The 15971-nt window shown below is 43.3% G+C and overlaps 2 protein-coding genes across 2 annotated transcripts in view; one reads left to right on the top strand and one right to left on the bottom strand.

Moving 5' to 3' along the window:
- LOC117386638 (dachshund homolog 2-like) overlaps window positions 1–13917 on the top strand; it is an 88785-nt gene extending 74868 nt beyond the window's left edge. Inside the window, exons 9-13 of the mRNA XM_055229003.1 lie at window positions 2747–2847; window positions 3369–3516; window positions 4488–4646; window positions 6288–6353; window positions 13570–13917. Coding sequence (XP_055084978.1) covers window positions 2747–2847; window positions 3369–3516; window positions 4488–4646; window positions 6288–6353; window positions 13570–13607 — 512 coding nt within the window. The 3' untranslated portion in view covers window positions 13608–13917. The remainder of the gene's footprint in view (window positions 1–2746; window positions 2848–3368; window positions 3517–4487; window positions 4647–6287; window positions 6354–13569) is intronic.
- A 1645-nt stretch (window positions 13918–15562) lies between these two features.
- LOC117385933 (deleted in malignant brain tumors 1 protein-like) overlaps window positions 15563–15971 on the bottom strand; it is a 434825-nt gene continuing 434416 nt past the window's right edge. Inside the window, exon 20 of the mRNA XM_055229215.1 lies at window positions 15563–15633. Coding sequence (XP_055085190.1) covers window positions 15563–15633 — 71 coding nt within the window. The remainder of the gene's footprint in view (window positions 15634–15971) is intronic.

The following is a 15971-nucleotide window of genomic DNA, read 5'->3' as shown; positions in this document are numbered from 1 at the left end:
ATAGTGACAAATTAAATACAAAATAAACATATAAAAACAATACAATGTAGTAATAATAATAGTAGTAGTAAAAGTAAAAAGTTAAATAATAAAGATAAAAATAAAAAATTAATAAATAAAATAAAATTTAAAAAAATAAAAAAAAATAATATTTTCTTTTTTTTGTTTTTTTTGTGATCAAATTTTTATTAATCAGTCTCAGGTGCAAATATACAGGTTAGAATCTGATTACCTTTCCCCCCCAACCCCAATGGGCATATAGACAAAATATATATATATATAAATAAAAAAATAAATAAATAAAAGAAGATAAATTGGTTAGTAAAATTAATAGTAATAATAATAATAATAGTAACAAACTAAATACAAAATAAACATATAAAAACAATACAATGTAGTAGTAATAATAATAGTAGTAGTAAAAGTAAAAAGTTAAATAATAAAGATATAAATAAATAAAATAAAATAAAAAGGTAAAAAATAATATTTTCTGGGGGTTTTTTGTGATAAAATTTTTATTAAAGTATCAGTCTCAGGTGCAAATATACAGGTTAGAATCTGATTAACTTTCCCCCCCCCAACCCCAATGGGCATATAGACAAAAAAATAAATAAATAAAAATAAAAATAAAAAAGAAGATAAATTGGTTAGTAAAATTAATAGTAATAATAATAATAGTGACAAATTAAATACAAAATAAACATATAAAAACAATACAATGTAGTAGTAATAATAATTGTAGTAGTAAAAGTAAAAAGTTAAATAATAAAGATAAAAATAAAAAATAAATAAATAAAATAAAAATAATAATAATATTTTCTGTTTTTTATTCGTCAAACTGGACTTTTCAGATGTTGAACCATGTTCTAGACTTTTCTTCATCACCTCGATCCAAAACGTTCCAGCTGCTCTGTATTTAATTCAAACTCTTTTATGCATTTTTAATTTATCAAATGTCTTTTATACCAGAATTATGGAAAACGGCGCCTGTTTTGACTTTAAATAAAAGTGGGACGACTAAACATGTAAAACTTTTGCCTAATATCTACATGATCTGGTTTTGCAAAAGTTTTGATAAGTTTGTTGCAAATCAAATTACAATTAATTTAACTGCATGTACTTGGTTTCAAAACAGGACCGATGGTTTAAATCTAACTTTTTAACTTTATGTAACGAGTGCCCCAAGGCTCAACTTTGGGCCCACTACTTTTTACTATTTTTTATTTATTTCATTTACTTACAATTTAAGAGAAAACCTCATACATTTATATACAGATGATGCTGATTTGTATGTAAGTGATGTAACAATCAGGAGTGCCCCAAGGCTCAAGTTTGGGGCCGCTACTTTTTACATTTTTAAATTAATTTTATTTAGTTACAATTTAAGGGAAGAGAGGAGAGAAGGAGGAGGCTAAAGAGAGGGAGGAGAGGAGAGAAGGACAGGGAGGAGGCTGAGGAGAGACACAAAGAGAGGGAAGAGAGGAGAGGAGGAGGAGTGAGGAGAGAGACAGAGAGGGAGGAGAGAAGGACAGGGAGGAGGCTGGGTAGAGAGAGATTAAAAGAGGGAGCAGAGAAGAGAAGGAGAGGGAGGAGGTTACAAAAAAGAGTGAGAAGGAGGACAAAAAGGAGGGAGAGATAAAATTTGTGCCTGTTTGAGAGAAAAAAAGAGAGGAGGGCTGGGCGCGGAGAGATACAGTAAAAATGAAAGAGGGACAAAACAGAGAGAGGGAGAGGGGAGAAGTGAAGGGGTGAGAAAGATGGACAGATGAGGGAGGAGAGAGACGAGGAAAGAATAGAGGAGATCGGGGAGGAGAGAGACCCAAAGAGAGAGGAGAGAATGAGATGAGAGATGAAGTGTAGATACAGACCGAGAGCGAGGAAAGAGAGGATAGGAAAGAGGAGAGAAAAAAGGAGCGATGGAGAGGAGGTAGAGAGGAAGTGGAGGAGAGAGTGTAACGCATCACTATTTAATCCCTTCCATTAACTCGTAACATCGCGACTCCAATACTAACGACGCCGAGCTCAATCCTCCCTCTGTCTCCTCTGCACCTGCGCCTCCTCATCTCAGGCCACGGCTTAAAAACGTCAATTAAGATGCAGCGAGGTTAGCCTAGCGTAGCCTAGCGTAGCCTCGTGCTAATGTTCAGATCAGCCCCACTGAACTCGGGGTAATTGAATAGATTGGAATGTCACAAGTTTCAAGTCAATTACAGCGAGTGAAAAACAAGTGAAGAGAGATTTTAGTTTTTTTTGGATTTTGTTTTGAAGGAGGAGGGGGCGGGGCCTGGAGGACTAAAGGAGAGAGTGAGGGGGGGCGGGGTCTGGAGGTATAAGGAACAGTGTGATTGGTCTAAGAGGTGTCCACACTTCAAACTCCGCCCCCTGCAGCAGGTGTTTGTATCAGAAACACCTGTCTGGAATCAGGGCAGTTTGGCGTGATGTCACCAACTACTTGGACCTGCAGAGGTCACTACCAGAAAGCTCCAAATTGACCTAGTTTGTATTAAAGTTGCGAAATAGCACTAGAACAGTAGATAACACTATTCAAACACCGTAAACACACACAAAAGTTGATTTCATGTTTAGTTTCACTTTAAGGATTTTCACATTTTCACTGAACTGGACCAAAAAAATCAGAAAACTGATATTTTTGGGGAAAAAGGCAATACATAAAATTCTACTAACACTTAGGAAAAAACACCGTCAGTGCTTCATGTGTGTTGTGTTGTGTGTTGTGTGTTTCCAGAGGAGTTGTCTCTGGGTCAGGCTCTTCCTCCGGGTTTTCCTGCTCCGTTTCTCTTCGCTGATGGACTCTCGTCTGTGGAAACTCTACTCACAAACATACAGGTAAAGTACAACGTACAAGTACAACGTACAAGTACAACGTACAAGTACAACGTACAAGTACAACGTACAAGTACAACGTACAAGTACAACGTACAAGTACAACGTACAAGTACAACGTACAAAATACACATACAACATACAGGTAAAGTACAACGTACAAGTACAATGTACAAGTACAACGTACAAAATACACATACAACATACAGGTAAAGTACAATGTACAAGTACAATGTACAAGTACAACGTACAAGTACAACGTACAAGTACAACGTACAAGTACAACGTACAAGTACAACGTACAAGTACAACGTACAAAATACACATACAACATACAGGTAAAGTACAACTTACAGGTACAACATACAGTACAAACATACAGGTCCAGAAGATGTTTATTTACACAAACCTGTCGAGCGTGAGCTGACACAGAGACACTTTCCTTTGAAAAGACTGAAAATATTTCTTGTATTTTGAATAATACTTCAAACAGCTGATGAAACTGTTCCGTGTTGTCGGCGCAGGGTTTGTTGAAGGTGGCGGTGGAGAACGCCCGAGCTCAGGACAAACAGATCCAGGCCGAGAAACGAGAGCTGAAGATGGAACTGTTCAGAGAGAGAGAAATGAGAGAGAGTCTGGAGAGACAGCTGACCTCTGAACTACAGAGCAGAGGTAACACGACGACAACCGCAGACTGTGTACACCTTAGCCACGCCCACTTTGTCTGTACATGCAACTCAAGCATTTACAGTTAAGTGGAAATCCTGTTACTTTTAATGGAGAATTTGGGAAAAGTTTTGGCGCTAAAATACACCGCCTGGCCAAAAAAAAAGTTATCATCTGGATTTAACTAAACAAATAGTTCAGAGTCTCCTGCAGTCGGTCCGGTCGAGGTTCAGCAGAATGAGGTCAGCTGACACCGGAATATACGGAATGACCAGGTTATTCCACCAGTGGATTTTTGGGCATATTCCAAGACGACAATGCCACGATTCATCGGGCTCAGATTGTGAAGCATGTGACCTTTTTTTTTTTGGTCGTGACGTTTTGTTTTTTTTTTGGCCAGGCAGTGCATAAAGTTGGTTGGTTTGTGTCAAATGTTCAATTTTTTTTTGTTTTTTTACAACGACAAGTCAACACCGATTTTTTTTTTGCACCGATTCTCTGAGAATCTTCAAATCGACTCTGTAATCCCTTAAAGAACTTCAGAAGCTCCTTACAAAACAATAATAAACTTCCAGAATAAGGTGAAGTGACTGAGTGAAGCTAATCGAGGCTAGCAGTTATAGCGGCTAATCTGGGGCAGAGTTTCATATTTGGAATTCCCACCACGAGTATCATAGCAACCAAAGAGCCAATCAGGAGCGAGGATGTTCAAGGTAACGCCCCGTCTTGCTTGTGCCGCTGGTTTAGCTTAGCAACGCTGTCAGTCAAACCTGTTGCTAACGCTAACAGGCGCGACCTCGGGGAAAGAAGGACCTGATTTGTCTGTTATTAATGTTAAAACTACAGATGAAACTGAAACAGGAAAGGTCAGTCCTCTTCAGTTCTGTGATTTTTCTTCAGTATCGATACCCGCTCGAGTGAGTCTCTAGTCTCGATACTTTTGACGAGCCTTAAACACAGTATTTCGTCCTTTGCAGCCTCGATCCAGAAGCGTCTGAAGAAGGAGAAAAAGGCCAAGAGGAAGCTGCAGGAGGCGCTAGAGTTCGAGTCGAAGAGACGTGAGCGAGTGGAGGACGTCCTGAAACACTCGTCCTCCTCATCCCCCTCTCCGGAGCCGCACCACAACAACAAGAACGGTATGAACGCACAAGTAACACAAAAAACAGTGAGAAAAACTGTCATATCTGCACATTTGAACACTACTTCTTCATTAAAATGTTTAGAATTGTTATGAATATTCAGGACACTTATTCATGGAGTTTAAGCTACGACAACCGTCCTCCGTAGCCATGGCGATTAAGCAATTCAATCTAAATATGATGCTGAACAAAAACGCAGATTTAACCAACACAACGGTAGAAAAACAGACTCAAACTGTGGTTAGAGCAACTAAAATCTAAACTGAAATGATTTAAACTTCACGTTGTGCTCCACTGATCCACGCTTTTCAGTTCCGATACCGATTTTACAGCTTTAACTATCAACCGATTCCCGATATCAACCAATCCCGGCGCTGAGACTAGAAACAGCATTTATTTACTTTAAAACTAAAACAAAATGAGACAGAAATGTGTTACGTGGCTGTTATTATCTCTCAACTAACTAGAAATAGACTCGTATATTGGGCCGATATTTGGCCTTTTTAGATTATGGGATATCGGCCTTAAATCTCCAACTCAGGTCGATATTTTGTTTTGTTCGATTTGCTGCGTAGAACACTTACACAAAGCTTTATGTGAACACTTTAATATGAAGAGAAAACTGCACTAAACGTGACCACAGCTCTCTTAGAAGTGAAAAAAAAGTATTCAAATCAGATAATTTGAGGAAAATAATTAAAATCAACCCCAAAATATCGGCAGAGCTCATCAACCATCAGTTTCTCTGGATTCTAAACTGTCAGTATCGGCATCGGCCATGAAAAAACAAACAACAAACCTCATACCGATCGCACCGATACAAGTAACGACAATAACTTAGTGTAAATAAAACTTTCTGTAAATGGTCTTATCATGTTTATGTCCAACCAGGATATCTGCTGCATCGATATTTGGAAACCGATATCTGATCCAGCAAATGTTTCAGTATCGGCGCTGGTGTTACAGGTTACCGTATTTTCTGCGCTATAAGTCACACATGTTTTCATAGTTTGTCCGGGGATGCGAGTTATATATGAAATATAAGTTTTATTCTTCATTATTATGCATTTTTTTCCTTGTGCGACTTATACTCCAGAGCGACTTACACTCCGGAGCGACTTATACTCCGGAGCGGGGGGGGGGGGGGGGACAAAGAGGTCTGTTGTCCGGGGCCCCAGGGTCTTAGGGGGCCCAGAATTGTTCCGTCTTCCTTTTAATTTGTTTTGCAGGGGGCCATGTAACACTTATTGACCCGGGGCCTCCAAATTTCAGCTGACGGCCCTGCTCATCCATAATATTCTGTTTTAAAGTTATAATTATTCATATCCATAACAATTTCAATCATTACCGTGACGTAATCATGATTATTTTCTCCGTGATAATCGATAATCAAACCGGGACAAGTGAACACATTTGCGTCACTATAGATTTTTATGCACGTTTCCATAAATCAGCCGTTTCCGCGTCGTAAACACGTCTCCTTTAAACACATTTGTTCAGTCACAGCAGTTGTTAAATCTCCAAAATGGCCGCTCACGTGTCGCCGTTGTTTTTGTTATTTAATCGCTCTATTTATCGGTGTCCGTGCGTTTGATTGGGCCTCACGCTGTGCTCTCTTATCTCCGTCTTTTTAAACAGACTCGAACGGGGCTGACGAGACACCGGAGCTTAATGGCAACAAGCAGGACTCAGACGGGATTCTGGGTAATTCTCTGAAATGCAGCACGTTTTCATGTCACATACCTGGAATTTACCCGGCGACACAGATCAAGAGAAGAAGCATGTTCACCAGGTTTAAAGACTGTGGGTTTTTTGTTTCATTCACACACGTTTAACACAAATAAACCTGCAGATTTAGGCTGAGCTCTTCTCTCAAACTGAAAACACTCTGTTCCACCTTGTGATGTCATCATGTGGTGATACAGGAAGTGCTCCACTGTGTTTTTAAACTCCACCTTCACTAGAATCATCTGGATCATTTCAGTCCTGGAACAACTGACAATCTACAACTGAACTAAAGGGAAAAGGAGGAGTTCACTGGAAAACTCCTCTCCTCCTCTTGTCTCCTCTTGTCTCCTCTCGTCTCCTCTCGTCTCCTCTCGTCTCCTCTCCTCCCCTTGTCTCCTCTCCTCCTCCTCTTGTCTCCTCTTGTCTCCTCTCCTCCTCCTCTTCTCCTCCTCTTGTCTCCTCTCCTCCTCCTCTTGTGTCCTCTCCTCCTCCTCTTCTCCTCCTCTTGTCTCCTCTCCTCCTCCTCTTCTCCTCCTCTTGTCTCCTCTCCTCCTCCTCTTGTGTCCTCTCCTCCTCCTCTTCTCCTCCTCTTGTCTCCTCTCCTCCTCCTCTTCTCCTCCTCTTGTCTCCTCTCCTCCTCCTCTCCTCCTCCTGACACAGGAAGTGCTCCACTGTGTTTTTAAACTCCACACACCTTCATTTTTTAGAATCATTTTGGATCAATCTACAACTGAACTAAAGGGAAAAGGAGCTGTGAACTTGAAAACTACCACTTGATGACATCACAAGGTGGAACGGAGCATTTTGATCTTTGGAAATGAAACAAAACACAACTCCAGGTTTGTTTTTGAGGAGGAAATGGCGTTAGAACATGGATCAAACCTCCAAGAGTCAGTTTTGTGTCATTTAGGACCTGTACAAAACATGAAAAAGACGCCAGAGCAGAGTTTAGCCATGATGCTAACGCTAACAACAACTAGCATGCTAATAGTACACCTCCTGATTGCCAAACAAAGTTCTCCTGAATAAGTAAAAAATATGTAAAAGTAAAAACATAGAAACACTGGGTAATTTCTCCTCAGACAGTGGCTCTTCCTCCATCTCTTCATCTCTCTCTCTCTACATCCCTCTCTTTCACTTCTCCTCTTTCTCCATGACTCTCTCTCTTTCGCTAAATTTCTCCCATTTTCTGACGCTCCACGTCCTCCACTCTGAATGAACGAGGGAGGGAGAAGGGCGGAGCATCAGGACCCGCATACCTCCACCACCACTCCGGAATGAACGACAGAGAGAAGGAGGGAGAGAGGAGGGAAAGAGAGTTGGAAAAAGTTAGGAAGAGAAGAGAGATAATATGATAAGGAGAGGGACAGAGAGAGGGAGAGAGAGAGGGGTGGAGGAAAGAGAGAGGGAGGGAGAGAGAGAGGAGGGTGAGGGGAATATAGAAGGGTAGAGCAGCAGGAGAGAGCGAAAGGAGAGGAGGAAGCCACGGAGAGAAGAGAAAACGAGAGAGACGAGGAAATAAGAGATAAAAGAGAGAGAGAAAGAGATAAAAGCGAGAGAGGGGAAAGAGAAGGAGAGGGACAAGGTGAGTCAAACAGATAGAGGCAGATGAATAGAGAGAGAGAGATGGATAGATTGATAGAGAGAGATGGATAGAGAGAAAGAAAGAGATGGATAGATTGATAGAGAGAGATGGATAGAGAGAGAAAAAGATGGATAGATTGATAGAGATGGATGGATAGAGAGAGAAAAGGATGGATAGATTGATAGAGAGAGATGGATAGAGAGAGAAAAAGATGGATAGATTGATAGAGATGGATGGATAGAGAGAGAGGGGAAAGAGGAGAGGGACAAGGTGAGATAGATAGATAGGTAAAGAGAGAGAGCAAGAAAGACGAGAGAGAGGATAAAAAGAGGAGAGAGAGGAGAGAGAAAATGAGAGAGGAGCGATAGATGGAGAGAGAGATGGATAGAGAGAGACAGATATTAAAGCTGCACACAGGGCTCAGGTTTGTGCTGCTCAGACACGACTGAACCTGAAGTTTCTTCTGTTAAATAAATTTAATTAAAGTCTCAGATCATAAAACATATAAATATATAAATGTACAAATATATACATGTACAAATATATAAATGTACAAATATATAAATGTATCAGTGAATCATATAAACAGATCCTCAGGTCTAAATGAGTCTCTGTTCTATCACTTTAGTGTCTGGGAACTTGGAAGTGCGCGATTAGCATGATACGTGTTGTTAGTTGTGACGTTCTGATGCATCAGGTCAGTGAGGGGGAACTTAAACTGTTTAAAATGAACCAGCTCTGTTTTTTATGGTTCACATGGACAGGAAAAATCAGGTAACTTAAAGTACTTCTACTGCAGATACTTGTACTTTCTGAAACAGTACTGTCCTGTTTAACGACACAACAGAGGCACACGGAGCTTTACCCGGTTAGTTCAATGTTTTCTTCTTATTCTGACACAAAACCCACACAAATATATCAAACTGTGAACGAAAGCTGAGTGTGGAAGACGTATAAATGAACAGAGGAGTTTTAGAGGCGCAGCGTGAAAAGAGGAGAAGAACAGAAACGCAGACACCAGTGAAATATGTGACCCTGATTCTTGGCCCGGTGACATTTTACTCAGAAAGACGAGGTCAACGCCATTTTTAATCCAGTATAACTATGCACGCAAACACAGAGAGAACGTGCAAACACAGAGGAGAGGGAGGAGCTGATATACACATATACATAAATATATACACATACATTTATATACAGCGGGGCAAAAAGTACAGTACAGTAGTAGGTTCTCAAACTTAAAAAAAGATGCGACGCCTGTAATTTTCATCATAGTTTCACTTCAACTATGAGACAGAATGAGAAAGAAAAATAAAAATAAAATCTGAAAATCACATTGTCTGATATTTAAAGAATCGATTTGCAAATTATGGTGTAAAATAAATATTCGGTCAATAACAAAAGTTCATCTCATACTTTGTTATATTCCATTTGTTGCAGTGACAGGTCGTTTTCTGTCTCCAGAGGTTTTCACTGTTACTGTAGTTTGGTCCGTTCTCCTCTAGAGCAGTGATGTTTTGGGGCAACACAGACTTTCAACTCCCTCCAAAGATTTTCTATGAGGTTGAGATCTGGAGACTGGGCCGCTCCAGGACCTTGAAATGCTTCTTCTCGTTTGGGATCATTGTCACGCTGAAAGACCCAGCCATGTTACATCTTCTTGTCCTCGCTGATGGAAGGAGGTTTCAATCTCTCAATACTTGGCCCCGTTCATTCTTTCCTTTACACGGATCAGTCGTCCTGGTCCCTTTGCAGAAAAACAGCCCCAGAGCATGATGTTTCCACCCTCATGATTCACAGTAGGTCTGGTGTTCTTTGGATGCAACTCAGCGTTTTTTCTCCTCCAAACACGACAAGTTGAGTTTTACCAAAAAGTTCTATTTTGGTTTGATCTGACCATGTGACATTGTCCCAATCCTCTTCTGGATCATCCAAATGCTTCTGTCAAACTTCAGATGGGCCTGGACATGTCCTGGGTTAATCAGGGGACACGTCTGGCACTGCAGGATTTGAGTCCCTGGTGGTGTAGTGTGTTACTGATGGAGATTATCCGTGGTCTTGGTCTTGTCTTCCATTTTGTAATACTTGCTCCACAGTTGATTTGTTGACTCCAGCTCTTACCTGTTGCAGATTGAGTGTTCGGGGCCTGGTGTCTACAGTTTTGTTTGTGGTTCCTTTGCTCTTTGGTCTTGTCCATAGTGGAGTTTGAGTCTGACTGTTTGAGGTTGTGGACATGTGTCTTTTATACTGAGGACGAGTTCAAACAGATGCCTTTAATACAGAGAACGAGTGGAGGACAGAGGAGCCTCTTTAAGGAGAAGTGTCAGGTCTGTGACAGGTGGAGAGACACTTATTTTATCAAGGAATTTACCAATTAATTCATTAAAAATCCTACAGTGTCATTTCCTGGATTCTTTCATTCTGTCTCATAGTTGAAGTGAAACTATGATGAAAATTACAGGCGTCTCGTCTTTTTAAGTGGAAGAACTTGAACAATTGGCGGATGAATAAATACTTTCTTTGTCCCAGGTGTGTGTGTATTTTTTTTTTTTTTTTTTTTTGTGTGCATATACATCTGTAGACGGAGGACAATCTTTGTTTAAAGTGTCTCAGTCGACAGAACGCACGAGGAGGGCAGGAGGAGGGCAAGAGGAGGGCAAGAGGAGGGCAAGAGGAGGGCAGGAGGAGGGCAGGAGGAGGGCAAGAGGAGGGCAAGAGGAGGGCAAGAGGAAGGCAGGAGGAGGGCAGGAGGAGGGCAAGAGGAGGGCAGGAGGAGGGCAAGAGGAGGGCAGGAGGAGGGCAAGAGGAAGGCAGGAGGAGGGCAAGAGGAGGGCAAGAGGAGGGCAAGAGGAAGGCAGGAGGAGGGCAGGAGGAGGGCAAGAGGAGGGCAAGAGGAGGGCAAGAGGAAGGCAGGAGGAGGGCAAGAGGAGGGCAGGAGGAGGGCAGGAGGAGGGCAGGAGGAGGGCAGGAGGAGGGCAGGCGGAGGCCAAGAGGAGGCCAAGAGGAGGGAATGAGGAGGCCATGAGGAGGGCAGGACGAGGGCAAGAGGAGGGCAGGAGGAGGGCAGGAGGAGGGCAGGAGGAGGGCAAGAGGAAGGCAGGAGGAGGGCAGGAGGAGGGCAGGCGGAGGGCAAGAGGAGGCCAAGAGGAGGGAATGAGGAGGGCATGAGGAGGGCAGGACGAGGGCAAGAGGAGGGCAGGAGGAGGGCAGGAGGAGGGCAGGAGGAGGGCAGGAGGAGGGCAAGAGGAGTGCAGGAGGAGGGCAGGAGGAGGGCAAGAGGAGGGCAGGAGGAGGGCAGGAGGAGGGAATGAGGAGGGCATGAGGAGGGCAGGACGAGGGCAAGAGGAGGGCAGGAGGAGTGCAGGAGGAGGGCAGGAGGAGGGCAAGAGGAGGGCAGGAGGAGGTCATGAGGAGGGCAGTGACCTGTTGAGTTTGTTAAGGTGATGTTTCGTTTTCCTCGTTTTGTGTTTTTCATCTTTATCTTTAAGTGTAACTCCTAAATGAATAATGAAAATAAAAGATCACAGGTCACAAAACTCAAACTGTCCTCACAGTCACATCCTCCTCATGAAACTTTAAAACCCCAGTGTGGAACTTTTTTTTTTTTTTTTTTGCCTAAAATAGACTAAAACAAAAGGATGTTTTCTTTTTCATTATAGATGTGTTTACTGCACTGTGAGCTCGCATCTCCACAAGCCTGACTCTTACTTTATTATTAGTCTCCAAAAGCTCAAAACGCTCTGTTCCACCTCGTGATGTCATCAAGTGGTAGTTTTCCAGTGAACAGCTCCTTTTCCCTTTAGTTCAGTTGTAGATTGTCAGTTGTTCAAGGACTGAAATGATCCAGATGATTCTAGTGAAGGTGGAGTTTAAAAACACAGTGGAGCACTTCCTGTATCACCACATGATGACATCACAAGGTGGAACAGAGTGTTTTCAGTTTGAGAGAAGAGCTCAGTCTAAATCTGCAGAGTTTATTTGTGTTAAACGTGTGAGAATGAAACTGTTTATGATGAGGAGGTTCTTTAAGTGCTTCTTTAAACACATTCCTCAGGGGGCGTGGCCTCGTACTTACGTGAAACTCGAGTATTTCAGGCCCGAGTTTATTTAAAAGTGAAGATTATTTAAAGTGCAAACTCTTCCCTGGTCAGTTTATTTTAAATAGGTCAGTTTTGAACGCACCCTCTAAAAAGTCACACATGATAAAAGAGAGAGGAGAAGGAGAGAGGAGGGAGGAGGAGGAGGAGGAGGAGGAGGGGAGTTTATGTTTGCTGTTTTGCACAAATGTAAACGCTTTGGCCACGTTCGCAAAAAACTACGACACCACAGGGAGAAGAAGAAGAGCACACGAGCTCATGAGTGGGAGACACGACACCACAGGGAGGAGCAGAGGAGGAGAGGAGGAGGAGGAGGGAGACACGACACCACAGGGAGGAGCAGAGGAGGAGAGAGGAGGAGGAGGGAGACACGACACCGCAGGGAGGAGCAGAGGAGGAGAGAGGAGGAGGAGGGAGACACGACACCGCAGGGAGGAGCAGAGGAGGAGAGAGGAGGAGGGAGACACGACACCACAGGGAGGAGCAGAGGAGGAGGAGGAGAGGAGGAGAGAGACACGACACCACAGGGAGGAGGAGGAGAGGAGGAGAGAGGAGAGGAGGAGGAGGGAGGAGGAGAGGAGGAGAGAGGAGGAGGAGAGGAGACACGACACCACAGGGAGAAGAAGAGCACACGAGCTCATGAGTGGGAGACACGACACCGCAGGGAGGAGCAGAGGAGGAGAGGAGGAGAGAGGAGGAGGGAGACACGACACCACAGGGAGGAGCAGAGGAGGAGGAGAGGAGGAGGAGAGGAGGAGGAGGGAGACAGGACACCACAGGGAGGAGCAGAGAGGAGGAGGAGAGGAGGAGGAGGGAGGAGGAGGGAGGCACGACACCACAGGGAGGAGGAGAGGAGGAGGAGAGAGGAGGAGGAGTGAGACATGACACCACAGGGAGGAGCAGAGGAGGAGGAGAGGAGGAGGAAGGAGGAGGAGGGAGACACGACACCGCAGGGAGGAGGAGAGAGGAGGAGAGGAGGAGGAGGAGAGGAGGAGGGAGGCACGACACCACAGGGAGGAGGAGAGAGGAGGAGGAGGGAGACACGGCACCGCGGGGAGGAGGAGAGAGGAGGAGGAGGGAGACATGACACCACAGGGAGGAGCAGAGGAGGAGGAGAGGAGGAGGAGGGAGACACGACACTGCCGGGAGGAAGAGAGAGAGAGAGGAGAGAGGGAAGAAGGGAGGGGGAGGCCAGAGGAGAGAAAGAGGAGAGGGAAAAGAAGAGAAGAGGAGAGAGCGAGACGGAGAAGAGGAGAGAGGGAGGAGAGGGAGTACCTGTGCACTTCAGCCTCCAGAATGTTCTACTGTGACATTTGGATGTTGTATCTTCCATCTCTGTGTTGTCATGGTGTTTAAAAATCCCACAATTAAACTTTAAGATATGAACTGCAACAATATGAGCTGTTTGGTTCTTCAGTTTAAGGACTCGACTCAACTTAGACCTGTCTGTGACTCAGACTCACCTGTCTGACTTCAGGTCATGACCTCACAGTTTTCTCTCTCTCTCCAGAATCACGGTCCTTCCTGAAAACTCCCATGATGTTCTAGAGACTCCGCCTCCTCACCTGTCCCCGCCCACTTCCCTCGTTTCCCGTTTTCGCTCTTTCCCCTTTTTGAACTGTTACCATGGAAACAAAGCCCCGGATCACCCTGGCGACGAAACGAGGAGCTTTCCCTGTCGCTCTGACGTCACATTACGATAAAGACCTGAAGGACCTGAAGGACCTGGAGGACCTGAAGGACCTGGAGGACCTGAAGGACCTGGAGGACCTGAAGGACCTGGAGCCGCTGGATTTTTGGGGCATTTTTCTGAAAACCTTTTGCCACTTTTTTCTTGTTTTTTGAAGAAATTTGACAGTTCTTCTTCTTCTATTCCTTCACAAAAAAAAAACTGTAAAAAAGAAAAACCACATCGTAATGAACTTGTATCTGATTGGACGACACAAAAAGTACCACGCGCTGACATCACCGGCTGAAACGCTCTGATTGGACGATAATCAGCCAATCAGACGCCTCAGGACTGAAACGTTTTGGAAAAAAAAAAAGTTGAAAAAAAATAAATAAAAAGACGATTTGAGTTTGACTTTTAGAGTTTTCCAAACGAGGACGGACGGATGCATGAATCTCCTGTTCTGTTCATCATTCTCTCCTCCATCAGCGTTTATTCATCCCCTCTTCACACGGCATCAGGACTTTTCCCTCTCTCCCTCTCTCTTTCATCTGTTCTGTTTTCTCTTTTTAAGATATTTTAATTTAACTCCATATTTCCTCTTTCTCTCTTCCCCTCTTTCCATCTCTTTCTTTCTCTCTCTCCCTCTCTCTTTCTTTCATCTGTTGTTTTTTTTTCTCATTTTCTGATATTATAACTTAATTCCATCTTTCCTTCTCTCTCCCTCAACCCTCTCTTCCCCTCTCTCATTTCCTCTCTCTCTCCTCCCTCTCTCCCTCAACCGTCTCTTGTTCCCTCTTTCTCTCTTGGCCCTCACTCTCTCTCTCTTTCTGTCTGTCTCTCTCTCCTTCCTCTCTCCTTCCCTCTCTCTCTCTTTCATCTGTTCTGTTATCTCATTTTCAGATATTATAATTTAACCCCATCCTTCCCCTCCCTCCCTCTCTCCTCCTCTCTCTCTCCCTCCTTCCCCTCCCTCCCTCTCTCCTTCTCTCTCTCCCTCCTTCTCTCTCCCTCTCTCTCTTCTTTTCTCCCTCCTCCCTCTCTTTCTTTCATCTGTTCTATTGTCTCATTTTTAGATATTATAACTCAACTCCACATTTTATCTCTTTCCCTCCCTCCCTTTTCTCCCTCTCCCTCTCTCCTTCTCTCTCTCTAACCCTTTCTCCCTCTCTCCCTCTTTCTTTCATGTGTTCTCTGTTCTGTTCTGTCGTTTTCACATATTATAACTTAACTCCATCTTTCTCTCTCTCTCCCTCCCTCTCTCTTTCTCTCCCTCCCTCCCTCTTTCCCTCCCTCTTTCTCTCCCTCCCTCTGTCTTTCCTCTGTTCACTCTCTAACTCGCTCCAAACGTGACCAGTACAATTGTTCTTTTTTTTTGTGAGAGTGGAGTGTTTTTTAGACTCTTGTCGTTTTGGGGTCTGTTTGTTTTCCTCACCTCTGAGTCCTCTCTCGGTCGGGGGAGGAGCGCTTGGTCTCTCTCTTTTATTTACACTTTTTTTTTCAGCATGAAAACTTTTATTTATTTATTTTTTTCCAGTGTAAAAACGCACAGGTAACAGAGTGTCCAGCAGAGGGCGCTGTTTGGTTTGGGTTAACCTGGTGAATAAAGAGTAAGAGTGAAAAGCTAACGGCGCTAAAAAGGAGCGTGCGGATATTTAGAGGATTTCTGGTTTAAAACAAATAAAAAATAAAAATAAAATAAGTAAAGGCGGGCTGTGCGTGAGTTTGTAGTAAATTTAAAATACAAAATAAATTCTAAACAATCGACATCGGACATAAAAAAAAAAAACCTGATTAATTGATTTCGAACTACAATCGTTGAGCCTTGTATCGTTTACCTAGCAACAGGTTTGATTGACAGCGTTGCTAGGGCCCGCTCTCTGTAAACCTCACTCCTGATTGGCTCTTTGGTTGCTATGATACTCGCTGACAGGATTCCAAATGTAAAACCTTTCTCCCGATTAGCCGCTGTAACTGCTAGCGTGGATTAGCTTCACGCCGTCGCACTCGCTCAGTCGCTTCTTCGCACAGTCTACGATCCGACACAAACGTCATAATCTGAAAATCGTCGACTTTAAATTAAATTAAAACTATTTTTTTTATTGCAAAGACGTTATTTTCCAGCTGCATCATCTCAAACGTTAGCTAAACACAGATATTAGCTCCTTGATTAGCTTCTTCTCCTTCTTCTTTTCATTATTATTATTATTATTATTATTATTATTATTTTTATTATTATTATT

Source organism: Periophthalmus magnuspinnatus, chromosome 18 (genome assembly GCF_009829125.3).
Source record: "Periophthalmus magnuspinnatus isolate fPerMag1 chromosome 18, fPerMag1.2.pri, whole genome shotgun sequence".
NCBI classification, from domain to species: Eukaryota; Metazoa; Chordata; class Actinopteri; order Gobiiformes; family Gobiidae; genus Periophthalmus; species Periophthalmus magnuspinnatus.
This window is presented reverse-complemented; position numbering and strand designations above follow the sequence as displayed.